Source organism: Gymnogyps californianus, chromosome 27 (assembly GCF_018139145.2).
Source record: "Gymnogyps californianus isolate 813 chromosome 27, ASM1813914v2, whole genome shotgun sequence".
Lineage (NCBI taxonomy): Eukaryota > Metazoa > Chordata > Aves > Accipitriformes > Cathartidae > Gymnogyps > Gymnogyps californianus.
The window spans coordinates 211,547-226,733 of NC_059497.1; the positions used below are offsets into that span (position 1 = coordinate 211,547).

At 37.5% G+C, this 15,187-nt stretch overlaps 1 protein-coding gene across 1 annotated transcript; it reads right to left on the reverse strand.

Moving 5' to 3' along the window:
- Positions 1–23: 23 nt before the first annotated feature.
- On the reverse strand, positions 24–6,527 carry LOC127026305 (bile acid receptor-like). Its single transcript, XM_050911479.1, has 10 exons — positions 6,437–6,527; positions 4,874–5,239; positions 4,098–4,238; positions 3,333–3,472; positions 3,137–3,241; positions 2,940–3,039; positions 1,666–1,794; positions 1,026–1,145; positions 485–598; positions 24–267 (listed from the first exon to the last, which is right to left on the reverse strand). The coding sequence occupies exons 1-10, from the start codon at positions 6,525–6,527 to the stop codon at positions 29–31; spliced, it is 1,545 nt and encodes a 514-aa protein (XP_050767436.1). The 3' UTR covers positions 24–28.
- Between the last annotated feature and the right edge of the window lie 8,660 nt (positions 6,528–15,187).

The following is a 15,187-nucleotide window of genomic DNA, read 5'->3' on the forward strand; positions in this document are numbered from 1 at the left end:
GCCGCATCGCCGCGAGGGGCGGCGCGGCCTAGTGCAGATCCCAGATCTCGCAGAGCAGGGAGGTCAGCCGGGGGTCCTTTGTTCTCCATGTCACCAGCACCTCCGCGTGGGTGTGGTTGAGGGTGCGCAGTTCCGTGAGGCGCCCGATAAGGCGGGCGAAGTGCTGGGGGTCCTCGGGGTGATGGATCTTCGAGTACTTGTAGAGGATGCCCAGGAGCGGCTCCTGCAGCTCTTCTACGTGCCGCTTGTTCCTCAGGAGCGGGCGGTCTGTGGGAGCGCAGCGGGAGAGCGCGGTTAGCGGGCGGGGGCGCTGCGGGAGCACGCGGGGCTGCGGGGCGGGCGGGAGCGCGGCGGGAGCACGCGGGGCGGGCGGGGGCGCGGGGCGCTGCCGCACCTGAGGGCTCGGTAGGGGGAGGCGGGCAGCGGCCGGGGCAAGGGAAGGCCCGTTGTAACACGCCTAGCAACTAGTCGCCTCCCAGTTTACCTGAAAAAAACACAGTTGTTGCTACAAGCAGGGCATACTCGGTCTCAGTCACGTTCAGTTCCCCCATGCTTCTGTAGAAGTAAAACAGTGCGGTAATAAAGTCCTCGGTTATACCTTAAAAATGAAATAATCAGAATGTTATTTCAATGCAGAAACAGGCACTGCTATTACGAATCATCTTTGTCCTAATCTTTTAAGGCTCCAGGGTGTTCCATTGCATGAAATAGTTAGCAAACTTCGTGAAAACAATGTTAATTTCTAAAGTACTAACAAAAGTTGTATTGCAGTTGTACTGTGGAGCTTTTGAGATATATAGCTCAAGGCTTTATCCTAGGATATAAGCAAACGTGAACACCACCTCTTCCTTCCATGAGGATGTCATGCCTGTGCATGTAACAAAGCAGCTCGAGGGAGCGGAGAGGAAGAGGAGAAGAGAAGAGAACGAGCAGTGGCCACACCAACAGTGTTGCTCAGTATGATTAAGAACAGCGCCAGCAAAGCAAAAGATTCCCAAGGATTTTGATTCTGAGACCTCCATTACCTGTGGTAGTAGTGGAAGTTGGACTCTCCTCATTGTGAGACATTTCCATGGAATAAATGTTGTTTTTATCAAGGTTTTGAATGTGACAACATGTCCCATGATCAGAAAGTCTTACATGACCTGGAACAAGACAGATGACAGTTCCCAGCCAAGCTTAATGGGACTTCAAATATTTGTCTGCATCTGCTTTGCAGATATATACCTGAAAATGTGTGAATTTTTCCCAGATCCATGCAGGTAGAAAAAAATTGTTCTTTTTGGCATCCAGCACCAAGATCATTGGTTGCATTATTGTTGGTCAAAGTCTCTTGTGTTAAACTTGACGCAATATGTCATTAATATTGCTAATATTATCCATCCACCCCACAATTTGTGCAAACACTCAAAAATGTTGCTCTTTGTTTGGAACTAATGGGAGGAAAACAGAGATCCAATTTTTTGTTTGTTTAAATAATTTTTTTGTATGCTTTCTGAAAAAAAAGCCTATAGAAGGTATGTAGGCATTACAGTACTATTCTAAGTACCACTATGCTTGAATAGGAAATTATTTGAGATCAAGTGAATTAAAATGAATGGAAGTTGTTTCAAAATGGCAGAACCTCCTACTGGTGTTAATAGAAAGCTTGTTAGTTAAACTTACTTTCACTTGTTGATGGTTGGCATTCACTAATTCTTTGGTTATATATTTGGGCTGAACGCAAAAACATTGCCTCAACTGTTGACCCTTTTAGCAGCGCGATCTGATCTTCACTAGCTAAACTTTCAAATCCTGCAGAGAAAGGTACATGTTAAGAATCAAGGAAGGCTCTGGCTGCCTTTAAGCTCCTAACATGAGTTGATAAAATGATTTTTTTAATACATGCCTTTACTGGAAAGGAGGAGCCGTAGTTAAAAGATGCATGTACCAAAGACTATTGGGATCTTTCTTGCTAGTTTGCAGGTTAGACAAAAAAAAAAAAAAGTGCAGTTGTCAGTGTCCAGTGTTAGAAGATTCACAGAGAGATACAAGTAAAAATTTTGGGACTAAGCAAGACTTTATCGAAAATTTCTTCCTAATACCTGATTTATATCACATGGCCTAATACCTTATAAATTCGCTACATTGCTTAGTGACTGTGGATATTCTTCTTATTCATTGATATCTGATCTTTTTTAAAATTGTATTCATTTTTTGACAAACTCATTACCTGCACTTATAATTCAAGAGCAAAGGAACTTCATTGATTCTTTTCTTAATCCTGATCAAAGCAGGATAGGTAACATAAGAAAACAAACAGCTCATCCATTCTTTCAGATCTGTTCCACAGTAGTGCTAAATTACATCAAATATCTGCTTTAGACATATTGATTGACTTCTGTCAATAAGTTTTACAGCTTAAAGACTAATGAAAAAATTATCACCCTCCCTGTCAAATGTTATTTTGTCAACTTTGCATTAAATTCACTGCATTTCAATGTATGTTCCCTTGTTCTTTATTGAAGGACAATATGAATAGGAGCACCTGGTTAGTCCCTTCTGTGGTGCCTTTTCCTTTGAGGGAACATCCGGTTTTTTCTTTGATGATTATGATAAATTGCAAACAGAACTGGATTTCGGAGAATGTGTTGAAATAGTAATTCACTCAAGATGGTATTTTGAAGTCCATGTACTTTCAGAAAATGTCTCTACTCCGTGTCAGAAGTGGAAAAAAAAATCTAATCATAGCAAGCTTTTGAAGTGAATGCTTCTAACTTGTCCTCATGACAAGTAAATGGTAACCCTGATCGTTAGAGTTGGAAAAAAAAAAAAGTCAGTTGAATGAGAGTTTTCTTAAAGCCTGTATTTTTCTTGGGTTCATGCCATCAGTATGGTTTCTGCCTCTTAAAAAAAAGAGTCACGCTATTCTGTAATATTTCCCAAAGGAAGAAACTTACCTGGAAGTCTTTTTGTGAAATCCACTAACACTTGTACATGGACAACTGCTGTCTCGGAGAGACGGAGAAAACTTTCCTCAGGACTTGCAGTTTCTTGTAGCTGCATGAAAGAGCGTTTAGACATCTGATATAACCAAGATACAGTGCTTAGGATAATAATAACTTAGCAATGCAGGCTGATTGTTCTGTATACATACAAACTTCTTTGCTTCCTCAAGGGGAATTGTGTATTTTTGGTGTGCTGCTACAATGTGGTCAAGAAGCTGATGTTCCCCTGGAGTAAGCTCCATCTTCTCTGGGATCTGTTAAAAAAAAATAAACCAATCAAGTGACAGTGACTTGGGGCAAAAATAAATGATAGAAAGAGATATTTTAAATAGAAAAATATCCCACTTTTCCAGATCTTGTTGTAGATGATACATGCTTACTATTCAGTCCCTCATCTTCCAGTTTTATGTTGCAAAGAAAACTGCTCTTCTGTTTGAAATTCTTCCTGAGTCGCTTTGACTTGCACTGTACTTCAGTCAGCAAACCTGCGAGGCATGGAAGTGTGTATCAATACGTATATTTTCAAATAATTACAATCTGAAATCATCACTTTTATTATTATAGATAACACGAGTCTTGCATCACAGGAGCCGTCACCTGTAAGGAACTGTGCTTCCTAGAGAATATGGCAATGTGTTTATTCATTAGGCGAGTTCATGTTCAGTATCCACCAAAGGCCTGAGTGTTTGCAGTTGTCTTATGTTATCTTGCTTGTGGCTCTGTGACATACAGGCATGAGAATTTTTCATGAAAAACTATTCTGTAATTTTATTTATTTTTTTTTCCCCAAACCCAAAAGCACATCTGATATGCTTACTGCTGTCCTGTCAAGGTTCAGGATATTTAGCTGTCTCTCGTTAGCACTTTCTTTTTTTTCTTGTAATGTCTTTGAACAGCAGTCCTCTTAACTTCAGGAGATACTTCCCAAGCATTGGTGGTTTCTGCAGATGAAGATGCTACAGGTGCTACAGACTCCAAAGTTAGTTTTTCCTACAGCTAAATGAAGTTTAGACCAATACCATTTAGCTCTAATGAGGAGAAGGGATTGACTTTGGAAAAGGTTTTATCTGAGTTGATTAGTAAAGTAGCCAGCACGGAAGGAGCACTTACATTCTGCTAGCATTCCCACAGCTTTACACTTCTTCAAGCGACATTCCTGACACTTCCTTCGCATGTACATGTCCATTTCACAATGACCACCATTCTTGCATCGATACACAGCATTTTTGGTTATGCTACGTCGAAAGAAGCCTACAGACAAGGATCAGGTTATGACTGAAGGAATCTAAGGAGCTTTATCTCATAATGATTTAAAGAATTAAAGTATCTCTTGGGTTTTTTTGTTTGTTTTTTTTTTTTACAATGAAAACATTACCTTGATTTTAAATTTGCTTTTTAACAACATAGTTATGTCTTGTTCTTTCTGACTAATATTAATCACTGTTTTCCTTACCTGATCAAGACAGCTCCCCTATAGCAACTTAAAATATAAGTAGCGAGTAATTATTACTTGTTTTTATTTAATTTTAATAATAAGTAAAATTAGTAACACTGAAATAAACGTGTAGTAAATGGTCATGAGAAAATCGGCACCTGCTTAAACAGACACTATTCTAGTGAATAATCAATGCAAAAATAAGATGCATGAAATGCTCGTATTAAATACACACTGTGAAAGCATTTCCTCAAAAAATGTTATAAAAATGTGAATCTGGAGTAAGCATGTTAGATAAAGGGTTCCTTAGATAAATTAAAATCCTCTGTAGAAACGTCAGCTTGAAAAAAAATGAAATCTGGTTGCTTAAATCACAGATGTGGAACAGTATGTTGAGCACTGTGGGGCCAGGGTCCTGGGTAAGATACAGATCAGCCTGTTCTCCTCTTACCTTTACAGCCTTCGCAGGTAAGTGCATTGTAGTGATAGCCTGAGGCCTTGTCACCACACACAACACACAGCTCCTCCTGTCCCTTCAGTCTCAAAGAAGAGTGGTTTAATCTTGGCCGTTTTAATACTTGGTATCCACCATCATCAATGTGGGGAGCCATGAAAGGGGGTTTGCTTAATTCACAGCTGCTGATGATACACTGCCCATCGCCGTACTGAGAGTCCAGGCCATATGTGCTGTATTGGGACTGAGAAGGTTGTGACTGTAATACTGGAGGAGGAATTTGAACTGTTGAGTACTGGCAGTAAGGCACACTCTGAAAATCAGTGTCTTGCAGCTGATAGTTGATGTGCTCCGGTAAAACATCTAGATACAGAAGAAATTGAAAATGAAATAAAAACCTGAAGAGTATCTTGACATCAGCTACTTGAAAGTTTTAAAATGTTTTATAGATTAAATATTTAATAATAAATATTAGAGGAACGCATTTCAGAAGGGCAGTCTGACACATTCTTTTTAAATGTGCTACCTGTAATGTTTTTAAGTAAAATCTTGGATGTAGTAAAAATGGCTTGGTAACAGTTTGGGCAATGTCATGTGGGTGCCACCAGATTCTTGTTAGTACGTAATTGAGTATCACTTGCCAACCGATGATATAGCTACCTTTAGATTTTACACTTAAAGGTGGTTTTTATTAGTTGTCCACATTACAGAAGAATATTTCCCATAAGTAAGTGAATTTGTTAATGAGTGAAGTGTTTGTTATTGATACGTATTTCAGGCGTAATTTTGAAAATGTTGTACAACAAGTGTGTCAGAAAGATGATCCAGAAATTATACAGTGGTAAAAATTACTGTGACAGGAGTCTTAAAGTTGAAATTCAGTAGAGTAAAAAGTAGAGGCTTGTTTTATTTAGTATTTTTCTGCATATACTCCTTTATAGTTATGAAATTTTATTTTAGCAAAATGTAGGTACAGAATTATGAAGAGAGCTTCTTCCTGCCTTTCTGTCTGTAGAGTTTTAATTTTATCCAGCCCCCCTTAAATGTACACAGCTGTACTGAAGAAAGCTTGTGCAACATGCATCATGTTTCATTCTTCCTTTGGGATTGTTCAAATATCTGTAAAAACAAATTGGAAAGTTTTTTTTGTAAGCAGTTTGGAGGTCTTTTTAATGGGCTTTGGGTCCTGATTTTACTCATCCAGAATCAAATCAGTTATTGCAATTATAGTTATATAAAATATAGAATAACCGTTATCTATTTATAACGTATCTGGAATACTGTAATAAAACCTCTGTCTTCTTCATACAAGTCAAAGGGAGACAGCACCAGTAATGTTTATATGAAATGATCAGTCAGCATAATCGCATTGTGTACAAAAATTTGTATGAGCACATGCTAATATATTTCAATACACTTTCAGTATGGGCTTGGTAGTCAAATGTGTAGCTTCTAAGGGCTTGTAAAGATAAACTAAAATGAAGAAAATAATGGGAATTCCCACAGATGTTCATTTTACTATACTGCTTTTTCATAATATAAAAATTTCACTTTACTCACCGTAATACTGTATGGGCTCAGGAAGACAATACCCATCAGGTACAGTGACAAACGTATTTGCCATATTCTGCTCCCAACTGCACTGTTTCATTCACTTTGCTTTGTGATAGACTTTTAAGAAGGCAACCTAGAGAAACGGAAAAGTAAGAGAAACATCATGTGAGAAGGAATTGCTGGGTAGGTTTAGCTACAGAGCTAAAAACAGAAAACTCCAGAATATGGAACAGTTTGCAGATCGTAACAAAATCAGAGGTATGTGCGAAGTCACATAATACTTTCAATGAAGTTGCAAAACGTTTGATTGTCCTAGTAGTACAGATTCAGGATAGAGTCCATTCCTAAATTTCCAGGTTATATTTAGAACTGTTTTGCTCCAAATTTTACACAAAACCATGTGGGGGAATCAGACTAATCATTGGTAAATTCTCTAGGTCAGGAAGAGATTAAAAGGAGCTTCACTGGATAGAAAAAACTTGCTTTTACAATGAGTTACGGCATTTGCACTAAGGTGGATGTGGTGGATGTTGTGTTTCTGCACAAAGATGGGCTTTTAATGAATTTGCTTCATTCACTTTTTATGCAAATTTGAAGCAAGTAAATATAGGAAAATAGCCTGGAAAGGCCAGCATAGAATATCTCTTCTTCCCCATGTAAATACTCTTTTATGCAGTAGAAGTCAGCTTTGCCTCACTTAAGCGCTGCCTAATTTACATTAGGTTCCAAGTATAAGAGCCTGTATTCCTTTAAGAGTACAAAGCATCCTGTGAAGGCCACAAAAATCAATCTTATATAGGATGTATTGCCCTCTACAGAGCTTTTCTCTGCCCCTTGATTATTGAAGGAGCCTGGGCTCCTGGTTGGATGCTATGACGTTCACCATAACAAAGTGTACTGAAAGCTCACGGTGACACAGCTGCTGCAGAATAGCTATTGTGCTTTGAGTTCAAAACTTCCCTTATCTTTCAGTAATATGACTTTATAGAGAGGTTCTGAAAAAGTGTGTTCTAAAAATTCTTAAAAGTTTTAGAAAAAAAAGGAATGTCTATATGGACACTAGCATGAGCTGGGTTTGAGTTTACATATGTGTATAGACAATCTCTGGTATTGCTTAGCAATTGAGTGGTAATGGAGTAGCCGTTAGAGAAGTAAGTAGGAAATACTTTCCTTGCCCTCTTGTCCCTCTGCATGCGTGGAATGTATGAGAGTGTCACGGGTTAAAAGTATGTTGTATCTGATGCCCATTGAGTAAGGACTTTACAAGACAATTTGCCAGTGAACTATTCATAGGCTTTCCCTGAGCAGATGGGAAGGACAGAAAAGATGAAAAAGGCAAGTAAGTATTTGGAAAGTGTAGCAAATCAAACTCCTACATGTGCAACAGGATTCTCTGTATATGCCTCTTGCAGCATTTACAGCAAATTGGATTTAAAGATCTTCCTTGAAAGACTCACATGTTGGGTTTTGTGCAATACCTATACCTAGCTACAGCTGAGAAAATGAATATATCATTTCAGGGAATCTGAACTGAAGTCATGTCTTGAAAGACACACATCCCTTCCCCAAAACTGGACATATCTTTGGAACTGAACACTTTCTCTTCGTGTTGTCAGCAGAAGGTGAAAAGATGCAGTGAGGCTGGAATGCTGATTTTTTTTGTTATCTCTGCTAGTAAATATTTGTTTGAGAGAGAAATGACTCACTGAGTCATGAGGTCCTTATCAGTTAGATCAATTTGGCCTGGGCAAAGTCTACATTTTTCCCCAAAAATGTGTATTTGCTGAAGAAATGTCTCTGGATTCCAGTGGTTTCTTTAAATAAATAAAAATAATAAAAGAATAGAAGCTAAAATAAAATTACAGTGATCCAGTCTGATAAAAATATTATATTGGGAGTATGAAGTACATATTACCAAATGCAAGGCGGTTGGTTGATGAAACATTTTAAATCTTGGAAGCAGACTTTCATTAGGCAAAGTTTCCTCAGTTTAGGTATTGTATGAGAATGGATTTGAGGATTTAGCCTTTCTTACTGATTTTTATGGCTAATAAAAGTTATCAATTGCAACCACAGAATTCCCAGCTTAGAATGAGACTTTGTAAATTGAAACTCTTAAATTAAGAGAATGTCGTAACAGTATTAATAGTAAATCCAGTGGTTATTTGAGGAATGCTATACTGTCTTGAAATGAGACTTAATGGTCATGCTTGTGCATGAATGTTAACTGTTTCATTTTCTGACACTTGAGAATTTAGCGTTAACAAGCTTGTTCTTCTGATATAAAATAGCACCGGGCTTTTTAAAACAAAAAATATAAAGAACAGAATAAGATATGTAAGGAAAGAACTTAATTTTCTAGGACAGGAAAGTTTTGATTATTTATAAGGTTGACTGTCATAGTAATGTGTTACAACCTTTGCCTCACAGTCAGCAGTAGGGAAGCCCCCTCCAAACTTTAGGAGTTGCTGAAATTTTGTGATGCATTATATGCTGGTCTCTCAAAAGTTCAGTAGCCATCCCTAATCTCTCACACCTCATGGGAGTGAACCATGACCTAAAGGACACTTCTTCAGCCCACACATACATTTATTAACCCTTTGCTGTGCAAGCAAGTAAATTCTGCATGCACACAAAGCTTAGCTACATGCTGTGCAGCTGTGGAATCCTTGGCAGAATGCAGCATACATGCCCAATTGTAATTTTCAAAACATAATAACTTGGACAAAGTTGAAATAAGATTGGAGTAAGAGCTTTGGGTGTTTGGGGCAGTTATAGTCATGCCATTCCCAAACCAAAATATTTTGTGCCCATTTTTCTCTTTTCTGTGTACTCAAAATATAGCCATACGTTTTGTGTATGTGTGCTTTAAAAAGGAAGCAAAAAAAAAAAAATATTCCCAGAGATGATGCATAAAGGTCTTTAGACTAAAAAGTCGAAATAACTGGAAACAAAAGAAGGTGAAATTTTTAATAACTTGTCTCGTAGAATCACAAGCAGTAACACAGTTAGGATGAAAGTCTTTAGTCCTTAGTCAGACATAGTGACCTGAAAGAAAATGTCATCTGCATAAAGGCACATGCTGTTCCCTGCTTTACCTTCTTCTCAGTTACTTCTGAGGTGCTATTTCTGCTGGGTATTTTCATGTGTGAAATCCTGATCATTGGGGCTGGGGGTGGTGTTTGTTTGTTTGTTTTTAATTTTAAAAGCCTCTGCAGGCAGGAGATTTTTTTTTTTTCAGAAGAAGATGTGACCTAGACTCTAGGTTGCTTAAGCACGTTTGAAAATGTTGTGCTTTTACAGGCTTTGTTTTGACAGTAATCAATCTTCTGAACTAATGACGTTCAATATAAACTGGAATGTATGTTGATTCAAGGGGTTGGTTATCCATCTAATACAGAAATTCAGCAACATTGAGTTATTAGTCCTAACAGAAAGACTTTTCAATTTATCAAAGATGGAAGCCATTAAAGAAAAAAAAAAAGCCGTTAATTGCTAAAAGCAAAGTACAATCACAAACCAGTCACTTAACAGAATGTACATGTTCAGACTAGAATACATACTGTACATCTATTTATTGTTATTTGTGGTGAAGGATGTTGGTTTTATCATTTTTATTGCTATAAAATACCATATCATAAAGTAACATATCATCACCTTATATTATCAAATTTATTAAGATGCAAAACATACTTGTAGAAGAGCCTCCAGGGTGCTCTTTAAGAGGTATGTATTGACAGTACTTTAACTGCTATCATAAATATTTTGACAGTTGAGTCATAGGGAAATTTCTTGTTTACAGGGAATTTTAGGAACTCAAGCTGAAGGTCTTCAACATTTATTTAACACACCTTGCGGCATGTTAATGATCATGTAGTGGAACTAGATAGCACATTTCAATCTCAGTGTTAATCGCTGTACTTTTTTTGCTTCTGGAAAGCATAGCTTAGTTTTTTAATTTGTGAAATTTAAACCAAAAATGAAAAAAATTTTAACTGAGCACAATTGGTGCCAACTATGTGCGGTGCCAGGTGATATACTCAGTTTCACTCAAGCAATTCAGTAATCACTGATAACTGTAATTAAAGAATGATTTTGCAGGGGAAGTTGTAGGGTCGCTTGGTTGAACCTATATGCAGCTTATATGCATTATTAAGGTTTTACCTGTTCCTCCCAGTTTTAATGTGCCAAGAAGCTCCCCAAAGCTGCTGTTTGAAGAAATCCCACTTTTCTTCTCACTAAATGTGTTCCTTCCTTGTCATATAATAACCATAATAGGAATCGGCTTATTTCACTAGTGGACTGTGTTACAATTATCTTGAAATATTCCTTTGGAGTTGTTACCCCATGAATAATTATTTCAAAGATATAATTTTTATACATTATAAAATAATAGGTTAGAGGTTGTCTGAAACTTACAGTTCTCCAGGTACTTCGGGGAAGGGAAACAAATAATTGAATTTAAAAGTCATTTTACTTCACTCTATATGTCAAATGAAGTACTGTTGGAACAAATTCTTGGCAGCAGGATACCAAATTTAAAAATGCATGTTTTCTGTTTTCATTTAGTCAGCTGCTTAAAAAGAAAGGGGGAAAAAAAAAAAGGAAAAAGAAGAAAAAAGCCCAATGCCTGAAATATTTTCACATGGCAAACTGATTTATGGCTAGAGCAACAATTTATAATCCCAGAGCATTCAGAGAAGTAAATGAAATACCTACGGTAGTTCCAGAGAGTTTCTTGCTTCCAGAGTTGAGTCCGCTGGGCTGTAGCACTGATCGTAGCTCTGAGTCCAGCTGGAGCAAACTGGGCCTTTTCCCTATTTATCAGTTTCTGTGCATACGCTAGGCTCCAGACACTCCGCAGAGCAATGCTACGGCTCTGAGACACAAACTTCCCACACAGCCTTTTCTGGGGTCGAAGCAAGGGCAGCTGCAAGTCCACATAAATCAAATAATAACTGGGTCATCAGGGACAGAGGCCATGGGGACCCTCACGTCACTGCTTCCCAGAGTTCTCCCTGTCCGATTACTAAATATTCTGCTTTCTTGGTAGAATTTAAAATTCTTCCATTTTGATTGCTTAACATTGACACGTCTGAGTGTTAATGGATAATGTTCATTTCCTGGGCAGAGAAAATATTGCAATAGTATTATTTGGAGATACCTACATGACATAAGAATTTAATTTGGAAACACTTGATCAGGCCAGTATCTCCAAACACAAAACACTTACCTTGTTCTCCCTATTCTAATTCTGAGATACCTGTGTTGATGCAGCACGCACAGGGCTCATGCGTGCCCCCATAACAGACAATGACTGTTAGCAACTTTTGTTGCCGCTAATTTTGCAAAAATTCATTCTTAAAAAACCAAGTACTTCTATTATTAATAATTTCTGATAAATTAATCGTTACAATCTGAGGTTTTCGTAATTTCCTAGATACAAGATGTGATCTTTTGGATAGGGCATTTTCTTGTTCAGTACCGTGTCATTACACTTGCTCCCTAACATGATGCACAGCAGGTTGCAAACATACTAACTCCAGAAGGAGGTCACTTTTCTTCTGTGTAAGAGCAATTCTCGATTTACCTCAGGAAAAAATGGTTCTGTTGTATACTTCATGGAATTAGATGGCAAAGGGATTTCCTGTTGGTTATCTTACTGCAAAGTCACTTAAAATAGTCTTTAGGGACAACAGGTTTTCACGGATCTGTGGCACAGTACACAGCAAACTGACATTACCCTTCAAAGGAGAGTCATATTTGTATTCCATAGGCTCCAGAGAAGAGCATGCTACTTATTTCCATGTAGTCTGGCACCATTTAGGAATCTGTTAGTCTTTGGAGGTGGAATGGTTGAGTCTGGCTTTCAAGAACAAAAAAGATTGACTCACAGATGTTATTTGAGCATCTTGCAGGTTTTTTTGAGCTTTCAAATGCTCTGCATTGATAATGTGTGGTGACAAAGGGCTGGAATGCATAGATTATGCAGTAGAGACAAAGATAATGATCTTGTAAATTTAATTATGCTCAGCGTTTGTCTTTCTGGTAAAGGCAGCCTTATATAGCAACTTACTAAGATGTCAAAAAACCTTCAGTGGTAAAAATGAAGAATTTACAATTGTTAGAACTAAGATTTTTTTCATTGCAGTATCTCTTTCACATATACCACTGGCTTCTTCATCCAGCTTTTCAGCCTTTCTCATGAAAGTTGGAAAAACAAGCAGAGGTTGTGAAATATTGCCTTTAGCTTTTAAATACTACTGACTTTTTTTTAGTACTTTTTGTGATAGAAGATACCTTACTGGTAAGCTGTTCAAATGTACGGATGGGACATGGGTATTTAAAGCCTATTGACTTTGGGAAACTTAAGTATTAAACCTAGGTTTTTAGAAGGTATCTAATCCCCATTCTGTTCCGTGTTATAAAACCTAGTGGATTCAGAGTAAATTCAATTTCTAAAATAAGTATATAAGAACCTAAAACTTAGTTGTAGTAGAAATTAACTGCAGTCCCACATTAAGTATTAGCCCATGGTCATTAACTCCAACGCACATGCTATCTTCATAGCTGTGGCAATAAAACTATTTTGCATAGTCATGCAGTGATTCAGACCAGGTGACTGGTCCATGTTAAATACATATATTTACATTATTTTAACAGATCACTTCTCCTATTCAAAGCTTAGTGTGACAATAAAAATGGGAGACCTGAAAGCCCGCTTGAGTCACATAAAGAACTGCTGCAAAGAAGAGGAAAATAAACTGTTTCCCATGCTTGTAAAGAATCAAGAAATAAAAAACTTATTTAGGAGTAAGGAAGATTTAAATTAGATACTACAGAAAGCAATTACAGTGGTAAAAATAGCACTGAAATAAGTTGCCTGTACAATCTTCATCACTGGATGTTTTGAAGATCAGTTTGGGCAACCTGATAGAACTTATGAATTGTTCTGAGTTATTTTGATCTGTAAAGGAGGAGAAAGGACTTTTGAGATCTCTTCCGGCTCTATTTTCTGTTATTTTTCCTTACATATGTCAATTTTGTAAAACACTGATAAAGTCTCTGATCAGTAACATACTTAGTACCATTTTAATGGGCAAAGGAAGTAATCATATACTTCAAGCATGCTTTACTAGAGGTGAGTAAACAAAATATTACTCATAGATACAGCCTGAAAATACTAGCTGAACAAGTTCATGTCATGAGCCAAAATCTAGAAGTGCCACTGAAGTGGAGGATAAGGGACACACATGTTTTCCATAGAAAATAATCAGATCTGATGACATCAGTCTGACCTGAACACCTTGTGTTGCACTGCTTTTGCAGCCTCATTTCCATCATTAGTGTAAACTGTCAGCTTTTGTGCAATCTAATCTACACAGAATGTCTGCCTTTATGCAGTTAGATCTAAGAATTTGATGAGTGCTGAAACTGCAGATGAAGAAAGAGCTCCCCTAGATCGATACCTGTTGAGAGAATTCATTTTCAAGCTACGCAGAATTCTTTGTTCATCTGAACTAGAGATTCTGTATCTCTGTAACTTGTTTGGTATCCAAATAGTTAAAGGAAATCATATCTACTCCAGCTGGATCTTCTCTACATAACTGACCCGTTTGGCTTGATCTGGTATTGGATTGTTTACGTAACTTCAGTAATTAACCACTATCAGCCTCATTAATGAAACATAAACCACCTCTTCTGCTCATTTATAAAGCATTTGTCAAACAAAACTTAAACAAAGGGCAGAATCTCAGCAAAGTAACAGTCCTTCAAAAGCTACTGAGACTCTGACTACAAGTCATTACGGTCACTTTGTTGTTGTTTTTCAGTAAAAATGAAACAGAAGTGATGGCATTGTCTATTGCTTTTGGCTAACTTTTCACAAAAACATCTGAGATCTGTCACGAGGGCAATGATGCCTGGACAACTATTTTGGCCATTTCAGTACAAAATACTGATGTTCCAGCTCATTACTGTAAATCATTAAATGATGATAGCAAGAGTCAAATACTAAACAACTGGGAGCCTTTGGAAAACTAATTGCTAATTACAGTAATCATTGTTATATGTGAGTTAAAGGTTATATTGAAATATAGATTATTTCATTATAGGATTAAATCTCCTGTTAGTAAACTGTTCTGAACAATATTAAAGAAAGTTGAGTATTAACAATACAGCTTATGTATTAAAATGATTTAACTTAATCTTTACCTATTTTTGTTTTAGATAAATGTTTTAGAGGCATAAAATACACCGGCAGACAAATACATGCCAAAAATTTTGTGTTCCGAGAGCTACTTGCATTTACAATTTGTTAAGGAACTCATGAAAAAACTGCAAGCTTTCTGTTCACCCTCTCTTCTGGATTATTTATTGATCTTCAAAAGGTGCAGTGGTTCTGGCACTGTTAGGATTTTCTGCATGGCATGGATGAACCTAAGCCCTGGGTGAGAAATGGCACAAAGCCTCACGACTAACATTTCTGCATGTTGGTGTTACCTTGCACTCCTGACCCTCAACAGAGAGAAAGATTTAATTTGAATAGGATGTGTATCTGTTGTATGTGGTGGTTTTGATTGTTGGATCGCATGTTCCAAGATAGTATCAGGTCCAGAAGCTACAGTAGTAGGAAATTGTCCCTTGTTGTATTCAGCACGTTCACCAACAATTTGGATGCAAAACTTGAGGACAGGCAAAAGAAGCTCGTGTGGGAACGGTACCATAGGCATCAGTTGTGAGGAGGGTTGCAAAGAA